This window comes from Excalfactoria chinensis, chromosome 19 (genome assembly GCF_039878825.1).
Source record: "Excalfactoria chinensis isolate bCotChi1 chromosome 19, bCotChi1.hap2, whole genome shotgun sequence".
Classification (NCBI taxonomy): domain Eukaryota; kingdom Metazoa; phylum Chordata; class Aves; order Galliformes; family Phasianidae; genus Excalfactoria; species Excalfactoria chinensis.
Window position 1 is genome coordinate 2,924,896 of NC_092843.1, and position 23,918 is coordinate 2,948,813.

Sequence of the window (23,918 nt, forward strand, 5' to 3'; positions counted from 1 at the left end):
AGTTGCCGGGTTGATCATTACGTGCGACTCATTAACATAAAACCCGCCATGGCGATTAGTATCTGTGTGAGCGGCAGCCTCGGCAAAAAGTGGAAATGGAGGAAGAAACGGCGGTGCCGCTCCGAAGGACGGGCGTTGGGAAACACGCTGCGTGTAACTTCAACAGTGACAGGCAGGGCCGTGTCCGAGCAGCCCGTCCTCCGCCCGCACAGCACCGCGTGCACTCGGTGATCGAACGCAAGTTGAGGAAAAATCTACACTCACCCACAGCAAGATGTTATTTATTTCCCACCCCAACGCAGCACACAGCGGTGCCGGGAGCACAGAGCGGGGCTGCAGGGAGCGGGGGGTGCTGGAGTGTACAGGGCAGGGGATGGGAGCACAGCGCAGGGGACGGGAACGTCGTGCAGGGCTGAGCTGGGGGGGCAGGTCCAGCTGTGCCCGTTCCGTGACAGGAAATGGGGCTTTGGGGGCTGCTGTATTTGCAGGCTGTGAGCGCAGTTTGTTTTGGGAAGAGATGCGGCGGGCAAAGCGCTTTTCAGGAAAGGGAAAATGTTTGTGTTTGTAGGGCGCGTCTTTCAGCACAAAATAACTTCTCTCACCTTTTTTACATCCCCTTTTCTATAGACATGCCGCATTTCCCGGCCCTCCCCGAGCAGCGCTGCGGCACCGAGCGCCCACATGTCCCCGAGCCCCCTTTAGCTCAGCCCCGTCGCCCCCCGGCACTTTCCCACCGCCGTTTCCCTCCGATTCTCCCCTCTCACTCCGCGCTGTGGGGCAGCAGCACCGAGCGCTGGGCGCCGTGCCCCCCCCTCCTTCCCCCACAGCCCGGGCTCGGCCCTCGCGGGCGCTGCGGGGGGGGGGAACACCGGGAGCGCTCCGGAGCGCCGCCCCCCCCCCTCAACCTCCCCCCCCCCCCCGCGCTGACTCCGCGTTCCGGGCGGCTCGGGCTCCAGGCCGGGATTTGGGCGCTCCCCGCCGCCGCCCTCCCCTCGCCCCCCCGCCCCTCCTCCCCCCTCCCTCTCTCCCTCCCTCCCCCTCCCTCCCGGCTCCGAACTCCAGCCCCTCTCTCTCTCTCTATCAGCCGCTCACTCTGTCTCAATATGTCTCAAGATGGCGGCCAATGTGGGATCGATGTTTCAATATTGGAAGCGCTTTGATTTACAGCAGCTGCAGGTCAGACTCTCCCGCTCGCCGCACCGGCCGGGCCGCGCCGCCGGACCCCCCCCCCCCGCCCCCCTCCCCTTCTCCGCCTTCCCTCGGGCCCGGCCTCCCCCCCCTCCTCCTCCCGCTGCCGGCCCCGCCGCCTGCAGGGAACCCCCGCTCCGCCCGGCCGCGCCGCGCCGCTCCCTCCGCCCCCCCCGCACCGATCGGCGCCCCCATCGGACATCGATCCCCTTTGTTCAATTCATCGATCGGCCCAAGATGGCGCCGGAGCCGGCGCTGCCGTGCCGGGGCCGTCGCCGCTTCGTCCCGCTCCGTCCCGGGGCTGCGCTCCGTCGCTCCCCGCGGCCGAACCGCTCCGGGCCGCGCGCTGCCACCGCTCCGAGCGCTCCGCTTCCCTGCCCCCCTCCCGTCCTCCTCCTCCTCCTCCTCTCCCTCCGTCCCTCCTGCGGCGGCCGGGGAAAGTTTCCCGAGTGCCGGGACTTTGTGTGCGCGGGGGGCGCGGGGCGGCGGGGGCCGGGGGGGCGCTCTAACGCCGGACGCGTCCGCGGCGCCGCGGGCGGCCCCGGGGTGCCGGCACCGGGCCGGGGGGGACCCGCCGAGCGGCGCCGGGAAGGGGGGGGGGGGCGGCACCGGGGGGCGGCGCGGGGCGCTCCGGCGGAAGCGCGGAGTGCGGAGGGGGCCGAGCGGCGGTCGCGGCCCCGCGGGAGTCGGGGGACGGCGGCGGGGCCCTCAGGTGCGGCGGGAGGGAGCGCCGTCCCCTATCGCCGCCGTATTGTTTCTGCGGAGGCTGCGCGGACTTGGCCGAACTTTCCCCGCTCGGAAGGGCGCTCGGCGGTACCGAGCGGAGCGGGGAGAGCGAGAGGGAGATGCGGAGCGGGATGGGAGAGAAGGGACTGACGTCGGGATGCGTTTCGGCGGGGGCTGCCGGCCCGCACGGCCGAGTTGTGCCGGCGGGGGACGGAACCGCCGCGCGGGACCCGAAGGGCTGCGCTGCACCGACGGCTCCGGGCTGCGCCGGGCGGTACCCGCGTGTCGCCAAAGGCTGCGGCGCATCGCGGTGCCGGACCGCTGTGATCCGTTCGGAGTAAAGGAAGGAAAAAAACACAACCAACCGACTGGCTTTTATCGGGGTTTAATTTCTGTGCGCGCTGTAAAACCTGTTGTGGAGCGTCGCGCTGTGACGCCGGGTGACGCCAGCGTTGGGCTCTTGGCTGCCCGCGTTGCGGCCCTGCGCGGCCCACGGCGCTCAGACCCCGCAGTGACCACAGGGCGCCTCAGCTCCACGCAGAGCGGTTCATTTGTCTGAAATCAGCCTTTTTTTTCCCCTTTAATTACCCGCCCGTCCGCACACAGAGGCAGCGCGGTGTTTCCCCCTGCTCGCAGGTGACTGTGTTGTGCTACGAATGCTGTCATCGAGCAGTGTGAGGTTCGGTCTTGGAGAGCTGTGTGTGCCCCCCATTCATTGGCAGTGATGTGTTTGAAGGGCAGTGACAGAAAGCTGGAGCTGCTTTCCCTGTGCAGAAGTTGGGTTGAGGATCAGACCGTGTGCCAGTGGGATGAGCGGTGTTGGAGTGGCAGCTTCCTCTCAGTGTCAGATGCGGCTCTTCCCTTCAGGCCGTCCCTGGGCGCTCTTCTTGTCGGGGTTAGATCCGTTTCCTAAAGAGGCAATGAAATGAGCGTGACATCATTTCAGCGTGAGTCTGCCACGTGGTGGAAGAGGGACCCACGTCGGGTCACTCGTGGTGAAGGTGTGCATGGAGAGGAGGAGCCCTCACTGCGGGTGACTGTGATGATGGTAGATGTGAATGCCATGGCTGGAGCAGCACTGCCGCCCTCAGCTCCTGCATCTCCAGCTGGGAGGCACCGTGGTGGTTCCTGCAGCTCCGAGGCTGTGGGTCTGGTGCGTCTTAACCAACACCTTCCCACAAACACCCCTCTGCTGGTGAGCAGGGAAACCAGCGCTGCGCTGCAGGGGCAATGGGGCAGCGTGGGTCTGGCAGCACTGACTGTGTGTGTGTGTTGGAGGATGCAGCAGTTCCAGCTGCACCTCCACGGTCAGCGTGGCTCGGCCTGACCCTCAGCCCTGAGCTGAGTGCATGCGATGGCTGGAGGGGTTGGAACTGCTTGATGGAAAGCAAAGGAACGCGGTGTTGAGGCTGTGAAGATAAGCACGAGACCCAAAGCCTCACTTTTTGGGTAGGAGTGCAGTAAGTGGCTGCTGGAGAGCAGGGCAGCACAGCTGGCTGTGACCAAGTTGCAGGGCTGGAATCTCAACCTGAGTCTCGCTGGTGTTTTTCTGTATTCATTTGTGTAAATCTCATCTTATTACTGCATCGTATCCGATGGACATCAGGGTGGGTATCGGTTCCCACCCCGCTGTGAGTAATTGTAAGGAAACCATTGATCTTCCTGCAGCGTTCCAAAATTTGCACCAAGTCTGGAAAAACGAAGTAGCAACGAGTAGCGCTTAAATAGTGAAGCTATTCAATTATTTAATTAGAAACAGGTGGAGCTCTTGGCATCCGTTCCTGGATCCGATGGCGGCGGAGCAGGGGCTGATTTGCTTTAAGTGAAGGAGTTAACGTGCTTCAGCACAAGTGGAATTAGCGGCTCTGCGTTCATTTCGTTTGCCCGTACGGCTCCGTGTAGAACTTTCGGTTCCTGTTCCTCCTGCAGCCCTGTTGGAGGCTGGCTGCTCTCACACCGTGCGTGTGGCCGGCTGGGTTCTGTGCTGAGAAATGTTGGTGTGAAGTGTGGGAAAGGTTGGGGGGTTTTGGGATCGGGTTGTGTCTGTATGTAACAGCAGCACGTATGTGATGGGTGCAGCATCCGAAATGCCACTGAGCCATGATTTGTTACTTGAGAGCTGATTTGTGATGCAAAAGATGGATGGAGGAAGGTTTGTGATCCCGAGATTCAGTTTGATCATCCCGAGCTGGAGATGAAGGCTCAGGAGATCCAGATGTGTCCGCTGGTGCTTCGGGTGCAGGCAGCAGCACTCCTTGGTGCGGGGCCCTGTGGGCGCAGTGCGTGCTGTGTTCCCATTCCCAGCACACAGCCGTTCTGTTCCATGTGCTCTGCGTTCTGCTCTTTGTTCCTCTCCGTGCCGGATGGTTTCCCATGTGCAGAGCACTGAGGTGTGTGTGCTGGGATCTGGATGCAGCGCGGGGCTCTGATGTGTGTGGTGAGTTTCCTGGGGAAGAAGGGAGAAAATAAGGCCTGGTGCTGGTGAGGTGCCTTTGCAGCGGTGAAGGTACGGCTTCCTCATTTCATGGAAGACGTTCTCAGCTTGTTTGTGTTTTCTCTGCCCTGACAAGGCAAACGCGTCTGTCACTTCTGCTTTTCCTGTTAATTATCATGTTAAAACACAGCAAGCCGCGGCGCTTGGCTTGTGAAGAGCACGGGAGTCTGAACAGGTGACTGAAAACGTGTGCAGTTCAAAGTTCTTAGCAGAGATCAGCACGAAGCGGTGCAGATGTTGGGTGCAGGCCGTGGGATGTGCAGCAGGCTGTCCTGGTGTCAGACAGCACTGCATTCCCAGGAAGCAGCAGGCAGCCAAGGCTTCGTGCTGCTGGATCCGCTCTGCTCTGTGGCTGCAGCAGCTCAGGCGGCTCCTCGGTCCCTCAGCTCAGAGCTGTGCATCTCCGTGTGCATTAGCACATCTCTGGGAGCCGGCAGTGCCCCGTGGCTCCATGCTGCAGCAGCTCGCACTGTGCAGACTGACAGACGCTGTCTGATGCTGCTGGCTGGGCCGGTGGCTCGCACACTGCCCTGAAGCGATCACAGAATGGCCCGGGTTGGAAGGGGCCTCAAGGATCATGAATCTCCAACCCCCTGCCATAGGCGGGACCACCAGCCTCCCCATTTAGTACCAGAGCAGGCTGCACAGGTAGTGCCTATGCCTGCAGCTGGGGCTCAGGGTGCTCAGCCACCCCCAGATGGGGTTGTGGGTCTGCTCTGGGAGGGCAGAGGTGAGGGCAGACCCCACCTGGGAGCACAGAGCAGATGCACAGAAGCCTGTAAGCTGCCTGACCTGGATGCTTTGCGTTCCCATGTCTCCATCCCTGTGACTGTGAGCTTTTAGGGCCCATGAGGTTGGATCTCTCTGAGGCTCTTACAGCTGTGCGGGTCCCGTTTCTGTCCCTGGTGTGTGACTGTGTGTCCATCAGCAAGTTTGGAGTTATGGTGTCTGCAAGAGCTGGCACAGGGTTCTGTGAGCAGCAGGAGGATTTGGGCTCAGTGTTGGTAAATGGTGGGAGTGGTGTTGCTGCGGAGATCTCCCATTCAGCTGGTGGTCAGCGGAGCCCGGAGCCACACCAGCTCAGCAAAGAGACCCAGGTGTGGTCTCGTTCTGTCTAACAGTGTTGGCTCTGTGCTGTGGATCCCTGGGGGTTCCTCGTGTGCTTCTTTCTGTGTAACCTGGGTCCATGCTGCTGCCTGGGATCTTCCCTTGCTGGGAAGTGGTGGCTTCAGTCTGGGGCCCTTGAGGACAAGCTGTGGGAATGCAATAAAAGCAAGTGGAGTACAGGGAAGGGGGCTGCTTGGAGCTGGAAGGGACAGAGGGAAAAGGGGAAGGAGTGAGCCTGCAGCTGGGGCTTGGAGGTGAAAAAACTGCAGATAGTTTTTCAGGCTTGTTTCTGGAAGTGGTGCGTATAGAAGTAAATGTGAACAGAGAACTGAGTGGTGTCCTAAACAAGTGCTGGTTGTGACTGGGACCGAATGCTGACACACAACTCATCAGGTTTCCCTTCAGATTTCTCTGTATGGTGAAGGCTGCTTAAAATCCACACTGCAGGCAGCTGGAGGTGTGAGTGTTGAACTCTGTACCCATTGGCTTGTGGGTGCATCATTAAAGCTGCCTGTGTCAGAGCATGGCTGGCCATGGGGCAGGTTGGTGTCTGAGTAGGGCTGTGTGGGGCGGTCAGTTCTGTGCTCACACAACTACAGGAGATGTGGTACCCTTAAGCTTCTCCTTCCAGCTCCTGTATCCCAGGGCAGGTTTTGCAGCCCAGGTATTGATGGCCTCCTGCTGAGGCTGCCAGCAGGACCAGTGCTTGTGATTTAGATGTCTCCTGTGCCATCAGAGCTATTGATTGCTGCTCACTTCCCACACGTTTGCTTGCAGAGCCCTGGGGCAGCGCAGGGAACACCAGTCCCTATGCACAGCTCAGAGAACTTTGCAAAGCGAATGGGCTCCATCCATGTTCAGCACAGCACGGGGCCATTGGCCCAGGCAGCATCTCATCACCTGTGCTTCATTTTAAACACACACACTTGGAATCTCTGAGTTCAGTGGGGAGGGGCTGCTTTGTCAGTAGAGATGGACCCCCATCCCACCCCATCCCACCCTCACCCCTCCTGCCATGCCCAGCACCTCTTCTCCAACCTCCCATTCCCAGTCAGCCCCATTCTGTTTCTCGTTGTTCTATGGATGTCAACTATAAATGTCGTCAGAGTCGCTCAATAAAATTTATACTTGGCCTTTTGTCTGCAATTATTTTCCGTTTTATTTTTATTGGATATTTACACGTTTTATTGTGGATGAGCGTCAAAGTAAATTTATGTCACGTTATCACTTAAAGATGTTTGCTTCGTTTTCAGACATAAATAAAACGTACCCTTTGTCTGCCGTCTGAAATACGATCGTGTTAATTTGGTCAGCAAAGTGTGCATCTATTTTTATGTCGCAACTTTTGTGTGCGTGTTCATATTGATAGTGCTGGGATAACTCGGGCTCGGTATGTCTGGTATGAGCATCGTTGCTTTGCTAATACTAATTGTGGAGATGGGATAATATTAAACATTCAGAAAGCAGGAGCCAGGAGTCTGGCAATTGATTTGTGGGGAGACCTCTGTGCTGAGTTACTTACAGAACTGTAACCTTCATATCTTTTATGTGAGCACAAGGAGTGTTTGTATTTAGAAAAATAAAACGTTCTGAGGATGGAGGTCCATACTTCCCTTCCCTTCCCTTCCCTTCCCTTCCCTTCCCTTCCCTTCCCTTCCCTTCCCTTCCCTTCCCTTCCCTTCCCTTCCCTTCCCTTCCCTTCCCTTCCCTTCCCTTCCCTTCCCTTCCCCCTGTTACCACACAGTGCAGGACCAGGGATGGATGAGGAAACAAGAACTTTTTTGTCCTTGGGTTGTTTTGGTAAATGCAGCAGAAGTGATTAAAACTGCACAGACAGTGCTGCGATCAGCTCGTTTAGGGCAATAAATTAAAATCCATTCGCATCTGAGATATCCTGGCACATCCCGAGCACAGTTTGTCCTTTAATGTGCCACGTCTTACACCAGGCGAAGGAAAACTTGATTAATGTCACTATCTGGGATTTTCTGTCCTGTAAATAGGACTTGAGGTCTAAAATTGGAACGGTGAAAACCTACTTTAAATAGGATTAGAAGAAGAACTTAATAGTTCAGGTTGTTTTCGCAGTCCCGGTCAGCAGGGCCCTCCCTGCTGTGCTTTGTGAGCGCTGCTGTGGCAGTGGGGGCTCTGGAGTGCTCTGAGCACTGGGAGGCATTGCTCTGCAGCTTGGGATCACTGCACGTGTTGCCCAGCCACAGTTGGGTTTAGCACAGGAGATGGGGGAGCAGGAAGGTAGCGGGTGGGTTCGAAAAGAGCGCGCCGACTTCTGTTGTTTTAGGCCACGCTTTGCTCTTTATCTTATTTGCTTCAAGGTATGTTATGGCAAAATGAAGTCACACGTCACCGTTTTTACGCCCTATTTCTTTGCTATAATCATTTTTCCGACAAATTGTGAAGTTAATTTTGGTGCTCGGAAGCTGCAGAACTGCACTGAGCTCGGTGAGCGCCGGCGCTCGGCAGCATCCCCTTTGTGCGGCGCCTTGATTGGCAGCTCTTCATTATAAATTTACTTTCTAAATGCTGACTTAAGGCCTGACACGTTGTTTGTTTCACTGTCAGTTACGCTCCTTGGGAGACCTAATAAAAGCCTCTCAGATCTTTCTATTGAATTTAGGCCATCCTTTGCCACCCCAGTGACTGAAGTCAGGCAGGTGTAACGCTGCCGTACCGCATCCATCTCCATTTTGCTGGAGCCCTTCTTAGGGCACCTCCTGGTATTCCGTCCTCGGTGCCACAGCAGTGAGTTCTTTGCTGTAAGGTCACCGTAATGTTTCAATTGGGTTTTTCAGCTGCGAGGAACGTAAAGACGCGGGGTTTATTAATAGAGCACCTTTGATCTCGGCGGATTCCCACCCGGTGCCGTGTGGCACAAGCAGGGCTGGTTTGTGCTGTGGTTGTTGGGCGGTGGGGTTGGCGATGGGGAAGGGCTCTGTTTCCCAAAGCACAGCTTCCCCAGGACGTGGGGCTGGACTCTGCTTCCATCCGAGGTGCTGCAACAGCTTTCAGGCGTTGTTTCGGTTTTGTTTTCCATCTGAGGTGCTTGGAGGCTCAGGGGCAGCGCGCAATTAGGGGAGCGCTCGGGCATCGTGTGAGCTTTTGGGGAGCTGCTGTGTCTTAGAGTTCTTGCCGCTTTATGCAGCTGCTCACTGCTGGTTTCCATCTGTTGGTTAAGCAGAAGTAAGGATAGGGAGCAGCAGCCGTGCTGGGTTTTTAGCCTGAACTTTTAGTTTTACCTCTTTGCCTGCATGAAGTTGATATGGTGGGCATGGACAGCAGTGCTCCCGGGGGAAAGAAAGCAAACTGGGAGCTTGTCTGTGCCGATGGGCTGCAATGGCACCTTCTAGTGTGTCATATAGTGCCATCCGAGCACCCCTCGGTGGTGGCAGGGGGCAAGGGCTGGGCTGGGGAGCTGCTCCCAGCATGGCACAGAATGCTCCCTTCAGTCCTCAGCCTCCTTTGCCAGTTGCTCGACCAGATGTCCTCGGTACTTGGTGCTGTAAGATGTTAAGTAATTAGATCATTCACATTCTAGTTAAACATAATTAGAGCCCTGTGTAAACTGAGCGAAGCTGACAGGTTTTATAGGTTGGTCATAGCAAAAATATCAGATGATATAGTTCAGCATTAATACAAAAAGATTTAAACCTCCCCGACCTCGAATAAAGAGGTGTTTAGTCTCCGGATTTAATCCTTAATTAGAACTACGGTTTATGGATCTTGCTAAAAATGCTTTCAGGACCTTGGAAGTCTCACTCAAAACTACTCCTAAGCAGCATTTGCCAGTTAAAATCTCCTTCTGTGATCTGAGCTGGACATTGAAAACCTCCCCAGCTCCTGGTGTGTGCAGTTAAAGGCGAAGATAACCAAAAGGTAACAGCATCCCAGCCCAGATTTTCTTCTCCCTGCTGCTCAGACCGGTGGGTCAGTTGGTCATGGTGATGCTCGTGGACTTGAGGAGTTGTCCCCACTCACAGGTGGTCTCATACATTGGGGTATCGCTGCTTTTTCAGCCCTTAGAAGCTGATCCCTGCTCGTTTCCCTCTCGCCGTACAGATACGACGCGTTATTTTGTTGTTTGTTTGCTGGCAGGCGAAACATATTTTCCGAAGGAAAGTGTTAACAGATAGGCTGATAAAATGTCTGTCTTCCAAAAACTGTCTGAAGACAAATGGAGTGTTGGTGTGCACGTGGTGCTCACACTGTTGTTGTATGAGCTACCCAACAGATTAACGAGATGATTCTTGTCTCTTCTGGGAGGTAAACTTTCTTTATAGGTGTTGTAGGAGTCCAAAGCGATGAACTCGGCTCAGGGTGAGCTGCACCATGAGCTGTTTGGTGCTGCTTTGCCACAGCTCATAGAAAAGATCAGGTGCAGAACGTCCACAGAAAAGTAAAAATACGTCAGAAAATTCTGGCTGCAGTCAGTAATGGAGCGTGGCAGCTGGGCTTAGTTAGAAAGGGAAGAGCAGAAGGAAGACAAACAGCAGTTGTTCCTCGGTAACCCCGAATGATGGAGCTGTGTGGGTATGGAAGGCAGTGCGCTGCTGGGTGGCTGCATGCAGCTCCCCGTGTCCCCTCCAGCCTCTGCCCACCGCGCTCAGCTCTGTCGCTTCTGCGATGCTCCGAGCCTTGCTGTCCTGGCTGGAATCTCTCAAGCCTGTTTCCAAGCTTGCATTTCTCACTTGGCAGCTCACGATGCTGGTGGGCAACGTGCCGTATCCCTTTTTTGTCAAACATCTGAGTTGGTGGCTGACACCGAATCCAGGAAGGAGCAGGGAGGGCAAAACGCAGGGCGGAGCGGGGCGATCTGCCAGGTGCGTTCGTGCATCTCTGTGCTGTGATTTCTTGGTTTGGTGTTCGGTTCCGGTGCTGATAGAATGGCAAAGATTTGGGTTGGTTGTTCTTTTTTTCCCCCCTTTGTGTTTTTGGTAATTAGCATGACCTGCAAGTGGAAATTTTTCAGCTCCCTTTTCGTATCAGGTAGGGTGTGCAGACAAGGGAAAAGCTCCGTTTGAGGAAAATCCCCTACAGATACGTGGAAACAAAACAATCTTACAAAGCTGCGTGTGTGTACGCATGCATGTATGTGTGTTTGTGTAAACACACAAGCTCACACAGGCACAATCTCCTTCCTGGATCGGCTCCCACCATGCAAAATCCAAACCTGAAAGTGCTATAATTGATTACGTGCAATAGGAGACAAACAGCCGAGATTTTGGGAGAGGGCAGGGTGTGGTCCAGATCTGGCAAAACATTTAAGAGCAGAGCATTATTTTTTCAAAGGTAGGGAAACTTTAAAACATCGGTGCAAGAGTTAAGACTGGTTGGGAGAAGGAAAAGAGTACGGCAAAGCGAGACGTGCTCTTTGTAGGGGGAGGCGCTGGGGGAGGAATTGGGAAGAAAGAACACGCAAGTTTAGGTTAGTACATGTTCGTGTTCTGCTGGTTTTTTAACTTCATTTGTTTCCCTGGCAGATGTCCCATGGCTTTGAGGCCTTTGTCTGTGTGAGAGAGAGAACATGAAGGAGGGCTTGGCAGGGCACTTCGGGGTTGTGTGGAATAGCTGGTAGTCATATTTATAGTCGGTGTTGTCTCTTGGCAATCGTCGTTCTGATAACCAGCAATTGTTCTATAAAGTTATGTGTTATGTTGGCAAAGGAGCTTTCCCTGAGTTTCCTCCAGCGTTCTGTAGATTGATTTCACATGCAGGTTCTTGTAAGGCCGGGGCAGGACTTCCCAAAGTGCATTACAAAGTACCCAGCTCTATACCTGGCACTTAGCTCCCCCATCCCAACCTTTCCTCTGTCAAACCATATTCATAATCTGAAATGCTCCACATCACACTGCTTATGTTGAAAAGAAGTGGTGGTTCATAGTATGCTAAAACAGCTCTAGCAATCTGTGGACGATAATACTGCTCTGAGCTTAGCAGCGTGTGCTGCATCCTCTGTCGAGGGCTGGTGGTTCAGTTGTAATGCTGCTCTGGAACTGCTTAATCCAGCGTTGCTTTGACTTGCTCATGTTGGTGCTGCAGGGAAGAGAAGCAGTGCTGGGCTGCTGCGGGGCTCTCAGCCTTCTGGTAGCCTTTTGCTTTTTCCATGTCTGTGCCTCTAAATGGATTTATAACAATGCGGCTTTATGCCTTTAAAACACCTGCTGTAATTGCTTAGAAATATACTCCGTGTCAGCCTTTATTGCTTACTGTGATTATGCTTCTGGTAACCATCCCTTTTGGCAGACTCATAAAATAAGTTTCTCATAATAGGATTCCTAACAGACTTAAACATTATGCATAGCTTAAAGTGCAAATATGTTTTATTGGCGAAAGGAAGAGCTGCTGTTCTTCGATACCTTTCATCTGAGGCTTGAGCAGGTGCTTTGCTTTCAGTAGATGCTGAAGTTGAACCCACTACATGGAGTAGAGGAACGTGGGGATCTGTTCTTTGTATGGCAGGCTTGTCGCGGAGAAGAACATGCAGATGAGTTCTCAAACTTCTAGTGCTGTCTTTCAGCAGTCAGCATGGTTGATGGATAAGCTGTACAGAAGGGGGGAGAAGTGCTGCTGCACGTTGCTGGTTTAACACCTCAGTGCTCTGTGAATACTGAGCGATTTCTGGCTTCGGAGGGTTGTGCCTTCAGTGTAGTAGTCAGTGTCGTGTACCTTGTGCTTGCTTCCTCGTGGCACGGCTGTGACTTACATTTGGTGATTGTACACGCAGGAAACATCAGGGAGTTATGCATTAACATGGCAGTGAAGGTACAGAGAACTGGGGCTGTTGGGTACCAAGTTGCAGGACTCAGGCCTTGAGATCTCCATGAGCTGGGCATCAGAGAGCTGGGAAGTTCGGGCTAAACCCTGCAGATCAGATCAATATTAGTCCCCATAAACCGCTCTGAAAGATTGCAGGAGTGAGGAGGTGTTATTTATCATCACTTTGAGCTAAAGAGTTCCACCCATGCAAAATTCTTTGCGCGAAGAGAATGAGACTTTTTGGTAGGCGGGTTGTTCTCAAAATCTTGAGGAGAGGAAAAGGTGATGAATAGTTATTTTGGGGCTCTTTTAAAATACGAAAATAAAATTGCTGGGGTTGGTCGATGTTCTGTATTTCAGCACCTTTATCCTCAAGGATATTTTGGCATTTTTACCTTTGAAATTTAGGCTAGACTTCAAAGGATTGATGGAATTTCCCGGGTGAAGCAGGGTGCGATGGAATGGCTGGAGCTGGGGGAGACGAGGGAGCAGTGCGGGCAGCTCAGCCCCTCACAGCTGGCAGGGAGCTCAAAGGGAGGGGATGGGGTCGGAGAGAAGGTTAATGATTGAGTTTCATTGTTGTATTTTTTATATCATACAGGCACAAAATCAAATCCTGTGGGGTGGCAAATGCTGTTGTTTTTTTAAACTAGTTGGCTTGTTGTAGCTGTGATAATCTGTGTTGATCAACCCTTTTGGTGTTTGCTACAAAATTCATTCTAAGAGGCATGGCGGCTCCTTCTTGTTGGTGGCGATCCAATTCGTCTGCGCTGCCAAACTTGGCACTGGTGCCAGTGGTTTGCTATTGCTGATCTAAGAATGTAATACAGATGGTTTGATAGGCAGCGCAGATACCTACAGATGGTTTGAAACTTTCGAATGCTTCTATTTCGTTCCTTTGTTTCTTCTCAGTTTTTTCAGTATCTCTGGGTGTACAGTGGCTATTCTTGAAACATTCAGAGCCATATTGGGTTTAACTTCTGCCTGTTGTTGCCATAAGGCCTTGTCAGCAAAAGGCATCTGTTTTGCACGGGTTCAAACGTTCTGCGTGTTGGTGCAGGTATGCTGATTTAAAATGCACAGGGATATTTCTGTCAGGCTGTGTGACCACCACACCTGTATGTGTTCTTCGGTTACATAGGGGGAATAAAGCAGGTACCATAAAATAAGCTCGTAGGCCTGAAAAGCCCAAGATTGTGGTCCCTGGCTTTGCTTCAGATTATTGCTGAAGCTGGTAATGACTTCTTTGTAGTCAGAACAGCGAAGCTTTAGCCTGGTGTAATAGTTCAAGCAGACATCAGTGAGGTCTGGCCGAGGGCTGGATGGTTTGTTTTCAGTGCTCATTACAGCCTGCTGATCTCTTGCCAGCAGAAATTTCTAGGTTGTGGATTTGTTTCTGTTGTGTACAGGAATATGACATCAGTTGCCTTGCTAGCAGGACGGGGTGTAAATAGTGTCATGACAGCACAGCTTCAGTACTCGGCGCACTTCTTCACGCGTACCATGTAATGATGTTACAGCGGCTGATGTTGACATCGTTCATTGCCTGGGCAAATGGTACGAGTAGGCTCTGCTTTGATCTGCTGCCGGTCTGATCGAGTCTGAAAGGTCCTCGCTGTGCACTTGGGGGATATCAGCAGCTCTGTCCTGCCTATGGAAATGGTTGTACAGTCATTCTTTGGAGCGGTGATTTACTCAGCTTCCTTGGTAAGGTCGTTAAAGTGCTTAACAGCGCAATTAATGTAATTTAAGAACAGTTAAAAGCACCAGTGGTTCTTTTCAACTTAATTTTAAATGCTGAGACAGATGAAGCAGTTTGAACAATGACAAGATGATGCTCCGTAGCCATTGAGTGTATAAGTGAAATATGTCCCAGCACTTGGTATTTTGAATCCAAAACTTATGGACCACTGAAATGACTGATTATGGCTATATTGCCTTGTTCGGGGATCATCAGACATCTGACAAGTTGAGCACGATGGGTGCAAGTCAGTATTTAGATGTCAAACCCGTGATGAATATTTCACTGCTATAGGAAGTGCTGCTGGTGACTGCAGTGCCTTGTGTCTCTCCAATCAATTCGTTTCAGCTCCACTGTAGACAGGGACATAACGATGATTCCTGAGATGAGACATAAAATAGATCTATGTGTCTCTGAATGCGTTCTTTTCCGTTTGCATGGGGACATTAGCATTTTATTCAAATAATCTCTTAGTTTTTGTGCGTGTGAATAGTCGACGGCTTTTTCTCCCTCCATAAGTTTCACTAATGTTTTAAGTTAACGCTTCATACTTGTATTACAATTCCTATTTGTAATACAAAGCAGCTGAGATTTTACTCAACAGGAAGGGCAATTTCCTAAGAGGAATCTGCACCAGCCCTTGGGAACGAGCAGCAGGAGTCATCTCTGTTGGGCAGAGTTTGGTGGCTGCTGTACAGCAGGGCAAGTCCGCCCTTCTAACGGGAAGAGAGATGTTGGCTGTGTCTGTAAGCAGCCCAAGAGTCGTGGTGACCAGCAGGCATAAAAGCCTTAGTTAAAGCCTTAGTTAAAAGCTCACTTTTGTTTTGAAATGAAAGTCGCCTGATTTTATCCCTCAGCCCCACCGCCTTCCCACCCAGGCCGTAGAGCATCCAGCGGGATGTTAAATGCTTGTAAACCAGCCTGGAGCGGGCTCTGAGAACAGGGCTTTAAAAGGAAGGGCTTGTTAGGGCTGAGCTTGGTGTAGGTGCTGCTGCTGGCTGCCAGCACCATGCCGGGCTCCATGCAGGTGCAGAGTGGGCCGCGGTGCCGATCCCCAAGCCGTGCTGTGGAGGCACGCAGCCAGCTTGTCATGTCAGCGTTGAAAACCGACGTGCACTTCTCCAAACATTTCCAACCTGTCTGGATCTGCCCTGTTACCTCGCTGTCTCTCAGGCTCAGCATGCAGCAGGCCTCAGCCGGCAGCCTGCAGCCAAGGGCCGCAGCGGGACGCTGCTCTCGGGGTTCACCCCAGAGCTGGGCAGGGCCCCGCGTCTCCCTCTGCTTTTTTCCCCACATGAGCTTAATCAACTGGAGCTTAATCAACTGGAGTTTAATCAACTGGCTGTTCCACGGGGCGGCCAGAAGCACCTGCGAGATCGTTTGGCGCTGCTGAAGTCCCCGTGTGCTGATTAGGCTCTTGTGTTTAAAAACCTAGTGGTGAATGTGCTTCGATTCTGAAATGGAGAGATTTTCCCCCAATTATTTTCTTTTAACGCACAGTTCTTAGACTGTTTGCTCTTAGGCTGAAGAACACTTAATGTGGCCCTGTTCTTACAGGTGGAAATGCAACCCTGAAACATTGTCAGCGTTTTTACCTATTATTCAGACAACATTTTCTTTCCCTTTCTTTCAGCTCGTTGAATTCTGTGAGCTGCTTGTCCCATTCCCTCAGCTGCCCCCCATCAGATTTCTGCCCCATACCCCTCACAGCCTTGTTGCCCCCCTTTGGACTCACTCCAGTACCTCAGTGCCTTTCTTAGAGTGAGAGAACTCGGTAATATTCCCATTAAAATGTGTATTTTTAAATGTGAAACAGTGTCCTGCTTGTTCGGTGCAGCTGTACTGGGCTGTGCAGAGGAATTTGTCATGAGATTTCATGGATGTCATTTTGTTTGCCTTGCCCACTGCTCCCGCACCACACACTCATTACACATCAGGTCGTGCAGTTTTCTCGCTGCTTGTTACTGCTTTGCTTGTTTGAGTGAGATAAAAACTTGTTGAACTACTAAAGTGGACGGAGTTTAAAATTACAGACGCATTACTTTCCTTTGCAGCCATAATATGTTTGTTTTGGCAGTCTGTCTCCTCACTGTAACATGGAACAGTTCCCCCTTTTTTGAGATTATTCAGAGTTTTCATTCGTCGTCCTCGGTCATACAGCATGAATATTATTCATGTTCCTGGAAAAAGTTACTGTTTCTCAAAACAAAAGCATAGGAAGCATTCTGAGCCACGGTCAGAGGGGCATTAAGGATCAGAGATGGGGTTGTGGCTTCTGAGCTGGGAGCCAGCCCTGTATTTGGGTGACCTGGTGGGACCCTTGGGGTGATGCTTCAGGGATCCCCCCCCGGTATCTATACTAGTGCTAGGCTTCTCCCACATGGTGGAGCTTTTACCCTCAACTTGACCACAAAAAGACGTTTATAAAGCATAGAGATCCAGCTGAGTGAAGGAGGGCTCTGCTCTCCGTGTCCATGATCCATAACATTTTTGCATCTCATCTAATGATGTGTTTAAACCACGCAGACACAGACGTGGTCACTGTATTCATGTCTGCAGATGGGGGAGGTGGGCTGCCTGGATACCTTCACAATCGTGAGGCAGCTCTGTAGTGCTGTATAGCTGCAGAGCTGTGCGTTGTTACAGCCACTGACAAAACAAGCATCTGTTTTTAAGCTAAAGCAGCCTAATCAGATTTGCATCACATTCAACAGGTATCTGGCCTGTTCTCCCACCCCATTTACCCATTTCCAGCTGCCTTATTTTGAAGCATCTTGCTGTTCTGTTTCTCCATAGCTCAGGAATAGCGCTAATTATTAAGATTAATGGTTCTTTAAGCAAAGTGCTTTTGAAAGGAGTATTGAATAATCTGGAAGTCTGTGTGACTTGAACCATACGTAGGAGCTGAGAAGTGGTGCCAGTGAGAACTGCCTGTTTCGCAGGAGGGATCCGTTTCTTTCTGCTTTGATACGGTATTCTGATGCTGTGCAGCCTTGTAAAGTGACTCCTTGCTTGTCCAAACTAATTCACTTTCCTCCAGTGCTTATCTGTTTTATAATAATACTTAATACGTACTTAGAGCCATATCTGGCCTTTCCTTTTTTGTTCCCAGGGAAAAGGAAAAGAATAACTTCAGTGTCTTGTTCTTTTTTTTTCCCCCTTTGAGTAAGAATGCCATTTCCTCCAGTGGAAATGAGTAATGGTGATGGGGGTCAGTGGAGATTTCTACATTAGCCACTTGTTTACGTAAAAATAAACTATTCTTTTGGAAATGGATAATCTTCATGGGAACTGTGCATTAATTTTAAGCTCTCCCTGCCCAGCACACAGTAGTGTTCTTTCACCTCTCGTTTGCATGGGTGGAAATGGGGATCGTTTCTCCTGCCCAGCGGTTTATGAATTCTTCATACTGGTGAATATAACTGCCCACCTTTTGTGCCTGCTTGTCTGTGGTTCATTTTTCCCTTACAGGTTGCTTCTGTAAGAGATTTAGGTGGTTTTAAGTGATGGCTGAGTTAAGCTTTGCGTTTCGTAGTGCAGGAATAGGTCTCTCCAAATGGTGGCACAGAGAACAAAGTGATGCTTGCAGTCGACGGAAGGTTCCTGGACAGAGGCAGGTTGCTGGTATTTTCTGGAACTAACGGCTTCTTCCCATAATCTCAGCACTCTTTTAATTCTGGTGATTCAGCCTTTAGTGTAAATACAACAAAGGGACAGGCTTCGTGCTCTTAATGTTCAGGGCCTTTAGTCATCTTCTGAATTCATCTAGGTTTCAGTGGAAGCATCTGTTATTAAAGAAAATACAGGCTCAGATACTCGCTTGATTTTCCTTTTCTAACAGATTTCAGAACATCTGTGGATTCTAATGAAGTCAGTGAGACTGAGCCCCTCCAAGAGCTGCCTACACGTTCACAGGGATGTGGGAGGAGGGGAAGGGCTGGGGTGGAGGGCAGGGTGCTGTGAAGACGCCTGGCACGCATTTGGAGAAGAGTTACAGTATTTTTAGCTAGTGAATATGTTTGGAGTGTCATTCATTTCTGAGAGTCAGACTTGTTCTCCGTGGCTTGAATTTCTGGTGTTTTTTGGTAAGGATGCACTGGAGTTTTCTTGTAGAGGAACTGAGAATCGGATGATTCCTGGCTGTGAAAGAAATACTTTACACTGACCACAGGATCATAGAATAGCTTGGGTTGAAAAGAACCACAGCGATCATCTCATTCCAACCCCCTGCTGTGTGCAGGTCACCAAACACCAGACCAGGCAGGTTCGGCAGTTGCATTGGGGTACACATACAACAGTTCTGCTCCTCTCCGTCCTCTAGAAAGAGGAAGGAAGGGGGGGGGGGGGAAGAAAAAAAGCACTGAATCAATTTCAGTACGGTATCAGAAGTTTGCTCTTACAAATTTCTCTTTGCTGTGAAACTGCTTGAAAAGCAGCCACGTTTCTGGAGGGCCAGTTTTGCTTCGTGATGAAACGTAAGGACTAACCATTCACACTCAGGGATCTGAACAGAAGCAACCGGTGTGCTATGAAACAAGAAGCCAATGGCTGGTTCTGTGTGTTTTTATCACCGTGGTGTTATCAGATGGCTCTGTGTGTGTGTGTGTGTGTGTGTGTGTGTGCAAGGGCTGTATGTGCTGCTGCATTTCAGGCTGTGGCGGTGAAGTTTTCACTTTGTGTTGGGCTCCACACCGACCTCACAGACAAGCTTTGTTTCCCAGAACAAACACAGACATTACCGGGTTGAGGAGCTTTGCCTTCTAGTCAGTTTTTTTTTCTTCCTTGTGGTCTGGTAATTACGTTGTGTTAAATGCAGTTCTCTTCACTGTTGTGGTACAGCAGACTTTAAGGAAGGGAGCTGTGCATGTGCAATAGTTGGTGTTTGCTCGGAGTGTGTAAGCTGAGAAGAGAAAAATGTCTCTTATCTTTTTCCGTTATCTCTGCTTACCTCACTTTTTTTTTTTTTGGGCTGGTTTCCACCTTGAGAACACATTGCTGCAAAATGAACCTAATGAAAGGGGTGGCAGCGATGCTTGGGGCTGCAGGTGGTTTGTTTCAGTGGACGCCTTGTTTTGTTCCTAATAAATGAGCACGCAAGTTAAAGTGCATTGTTCTTAGAGAGCTTTTTTGTAGGTGCTCTGACCTGGGTGTGGTTTTATGGACCGTGCTGAATGTTGGTTGAATCAGGGAATATCTGCTGTATGCTTAAAGAGTAAAGAACCCCAAGCGTTAACCTCAGTCTGTAGTCAAGGAATGGGGGATGCTGCTGGTTGTGTCCTCAGATCCCTGAGCAAAACCCAATAAAGTGGCAACAAGCCACTAATGGGGCTCGTGGCTTCATTGCAATGAGCAGCGAGGTGGCTGCCCCTGAATCATCCCGGAGCTTCACCTGCTCAGCTCAGCGCTGTGCTCACGTTCTCTGCAGCAGCATTGAAGGCAGCGGCACAACCTGATGCGACTGATGGTATTTGTGGGTTATATCAACATCAGTGGGTTATCTGCAGGAAGAGGAGGAGGAGGAGAAACAGGAGTGAATAATAGGCTAAACAACAAAATAATGTGGCTAATGAAAAGGCAAGTGGCAGAGCTACCGAGTGGAGAATGCGTAGTTCAGTGTTTGACGTTTTTCTCTTAATTTATGGGAGAAAGATTGGGAAAAATCTCATGGCTGAGTGGCAGCGAGTGTTGGGCAAAGTATTGAACTGTAAGCATTGCCCTGAGCTGGGAGGAGAAATGTTTGTTAGGGCTGCTTAAGGAGAACAGACGGCGAGTTGTTTGTGGCAGGGGAACGTGAAGCACAGCTGCTGTCCTGCTGGGGAGGGGGAACGGCTGAGCAGCAGCACTTGTTCCTGCAGAGCTGCTGTGCTCGAGTGTTTCATGAGTAGCCAGAGGGGGGAATTATTGGAGAGAGTGGGGGCAATTTTATACCTGTAATCTAAATCCGCCACTGTATTAAAAACCAGCCAGCTTAACCAGTGCTATTACCGAGCAGCATTGCTGTCAGCTCGAGGGCTTGATTCAAAATAGATATGGCAGCACTAAGTAAAAGCCTTGTCTGTATTTTAAAGTATATTTGGCTGCCGAGCATGGCCTGTAATTGATGGGAGCCTGGTTCTTTGTCTTGTAGCCCTGTTATAGAAAGCAGAAGAATCTGAACCAAAAGTTGGCCGTTCTCATCCAGGAATTACATCTGGTAGCAAAGCTGTTGACCAGCATCTGAGTGACTCCAGTATTCTGGATACAAACTTGTGGGTAGCGTTCATGATTCCAGGAGTTTCTAAACAGAGGGAAAAAATGTCTTAACTTTTAGGTGTTCAATATTTGCAGCTATATTTACCATCTGCCTGAATTATTTAAGCCATAAAGCAGCATCTTGCAACAAATTCTTATCCCTATGATCTGCTTTTGTTTTCTTTTTAATCCATATAAATATTTCAAGTCCATACAAGAGACAAACCATGTAGAGAAGTATTCTGTCAGCCATGAGTAAGGGAAGCCAATGACGGTGGAACAGGCTGGGTGTTGGAATGGGAACGTCACATTCCCTAGAATAGCCTGTTACCAAGGGATGCTGAATACCCGATAAAAGAACTCGTTTCTTCTAATTTCCAAGAGTTTTTTCCGTGCTGTTTTAATGTGCCTTGAATATATCCAGCCTGATATGTGTGTATCGGCATCCATAGGGTAGTGGTTGCATCCTTCAGGTGCCCAGCTGCCATTATAACAAGCTTTTAGCTGGGGCTTAGCAAGTGTGTCTGTTCCCTGCTTGGAAATGGGTTGTTATCTTCCATCCTCTTCCTGAAATTCTCACGGTTCCCCATTTGAGGCCATTTGAGACCTTCACCCATGAAATAGGGTATTCGATCTGGCACTGACTGGAGGCAAAGTCAGCGCTTGACTGTTCTGTTTCGTTGCTGCAAACAAACATCAAGAATCCCTCCAAAAAGAAAACTCCTCAAGGATCCTTCATTAGGTGCGCTCGTGGGAATTGGTAATAGATACTTGAATATCATTCATTTTAGGAGGAAGGATTTGATGCCTATTAAAATCAATGCGCACGCTAAATATTTACTCGGTTTGTTTTGAGATGTGTATTCCTTTGCAAAGAGCTTCAGTTGCATCTGTAGGGTAAGTGCAGAGCTTGGGGAGCTGCTGCTGGGCTCCCAGGGCTGTGGTGTGTTTGCAGAACAGGACCTTGCTTTCCCCATTCCCGGAGGTGCTTGCAGCCTTTGGCTGCCCTTGCATGGAGCAGATGCTCAAGTAGGGAGAGCTTGCAAATTCTGTGGGCCAAGGTTTATAACGAGCAGGAAAAAAAGGAAATGCTAATATAGAAACGTGAAAAATCCCCTGATAAAGAGAAGGGAGAAATGCCAAAGGGGAGAAGCAGTGGAATTGCTCTAGAAGTGGTATTTGCATCCTAAGCATCAAACTAAAAAGCTATCCTGATCTCACCCGTGCGAGGTCTGTAAAACCCAATTATTCTGATATCTGGAATTTAAATAACTGGAAACTTTTTGTCTCGTCTTGCCTTGCTTTTAGCTTCCTTTTCAGTGGGAAAAACTGTCCAAGTCGGCGATAAGGAACCATTTTATTTGGGGAGGAGTTTCAAACAACACCCAGAGATGATGTCATCCCTGACACTGTGCATATCCCCATTCTGGATCTGGGATGGTGCAAGAAAGCAGTCTGTAGCACGAGCGCCTTACAAACTTGGGAGGCATCGTTGCAGATGTTTTAAAACAAGTCTTGGCCTATGGAGCGGCTCACTGGGTTTACAGGAGTCTGATCTGCTTTTTAACTGGGGGAAAAAAATCATTAGCCAACACCTGATGAAGCGATAGTGCACGGATCTGGGGCTGCGGTGCTTCTTTTTGGCAGTGCGTTAAAATGGAAAAGGCGCGAAGGGTTTTTGCAGGTAAAATATTAAACATTGCTTTTAGAACATGAAAGGAAGAAAGACTTGGAAGCATCTGAAAAGGAAGTAGATTGTTAAAGTTGCTTGAGAATTTCTTTTGCTGTCTGTTTAGGTAATCATAATTAAAAAATGCCTGAATGATCTTAATAACACATGATTCAACTGACAAGCACTAATTGCTCTCTATCAGGCCAAGAGAAGATGAATGTTGTCAAGAAAACCACAAGTCAGACAAGCTGATTCTCTTCTAGTCTGACACCGTGTTCCCATGTACAAACCAGTTTTTACTGGAGCCTTTCCAACATCAAAAGAAAATCCGTGCCTTCCCATTAATTTTCGCTGCTGGCAGGCTGGAGCTGTTTGTGACGAGTTACTTTCGTTACTATTGCTGGCCTGCTAACGCGCGGGATTGTGCAAAGGCAAAAATGTAAACAGGTTTCCCAACTTCTCTTTATCTTTTCTAGCTTCAACTTCATACATTCTTCCATCGGAACATGAAGTATTAGGTATGAAAAATAAAGCGGGTAGATAACTTGTAAGTCACAGCGGTCTTTTTTGTCGTCGTTCTTCCTGCCTCCCCAGAGCCTTGCAGCACAGTGGGCTGGGATGACCATTGCTTCCAATGATGGCCTTGCTTTAAGACAACCTATGCAAATTGTTTCATTGCTCTGAAAAATCCCAGTTTTGCATAGCAGATGCCGTCCAGCAGGATTTCCTGTGGTGTGTATCACCTCTTTTTCTTGTCCTTAGCGCTTTGCTTTCATCTTTCCTGTGCTCCTTGGTTCAAGTTCAGGCAGTAGGACATCACAGAGATGATCCTGATGTGCTAAACCTGGCTTAGAAATGAGTAGTAATGAGCATGTTTTCCTTACCTGCTTCTACTGCTGTTGGAAACAAAACTTGCTGATGGGTAATGTTGTGATGCAGAGGGGGAGAACACTGGAGGAGAGGATTCCCAATGGCCTTCCTAACAGGATGCAGTCCCTCCTGTTGACAGGTTTTGTTCCCCAGGTTTGGGGTCACAGACAGTAGAAACAAGTAAATAAATTGGAGTAGATAGGCAAGGCTATAAGCTGACAGTGGGTTGATTTGTCATTTCAGATCTTCCAGAAACAAAAACGTACCTATGTTTGTGTGTCAAAACTATTATCAAATCTACCTGCAATTTTAATGATCTGTGACAGTTTAACAACACACCGGGTTATAAGAGGCGTAGTGCTGAGGTCTCATTCTCAGTTTTTGCATGTGATGGAGAAGAACAAATTCCATCTCTTCTCATCCGGGGCGCTGGGATGCTGCTTGTTGTGCTGCTGCCTGAAATGCACAACGATTTCAGGTGCAGACCTGCAATGCAAGGGGCTTGTTAAAATCAGAGGGCAGAGCTCTGCTTGGCAGCGGAGTCAGCTCCGTCTGGGGCAGCAGCAGGAGAGGTCTCCTTTGTTCCTACTTCAGAGTTTTCTGTAGGAAATAATGAGAACCCTGGAGTCTGTCCTGAAACGGTGAAATCCTTTGCTGCTGTGGAAATGCGAGTGTATTAAAAAAGAAGGGGGTCGGAGGGGGGGGGAGCTGGGAGTGGGGTGAGGAGGAGGTGGGGGGGAATTGGTATTTAGACCGTGTTCAGTGAAGAGCACCAGATGTTGTAGGGTACTCTGAAAATAGCCAGTACCAAATCCTGTTTAACACTTCGTCGGTGAGTTTGATATGTAATTCTAGCTTGTATTTGAGTAAAGATACTCAAAAATCCAGTCCATCGCCTGCTGCACAGAACAGCAGTGCTTCTGCTATCTCTAGCATCACAGCTTGCTGGCATCTGGCTTTTTTTTTGTCGTGGTGGTTTCAGTGGATTTCTTGAGAAAACAACGTAGGACTTTATTCACTCTGTAGAGCGATGCATCAAACCCAGACTGCTCCCCAGGGGCAGCCCCATGCCGGGGAAAGGTGTGTGGGGTGGAAGCATAAGTGGCCCCACTCCCACCCTT

At 50.3% G+C, this 23,918-nt stretch overlaps 1 protein-coding gene across 5 annotated transcripts in view; it reads left to right on the forward strand.

Moving 5' to 3' along the window:
* The first annotated feature begins 931 nt into the window (after nt 1-931).
* Nucleotides 932-23,918, forward strand: part of CUX1 (cut like homeobox 1) — a 204,864-nt gene continuing 181,877 nt past the window's right edge. For 4 of the 5 annotated variants that reach the window (XM_072353955.1, XM_072353957.1, XM_072353958.1 and 1 more), the window contains exon 1: nt 1,034-1,176. In XM_072353955.1, coding sequence (XP_072210056.1) covers nt 1,114-1,176 — 63 coding nt within the window. In that variant the 5' untranslated portion in view covers nt 1,034-1,113. Of the gene's footprint in view, nt 1,177-23,918 lie in introns of all 5 variants that reach the window. The other variant, XM_072353960.1, reaches the window with a different exon arrangement.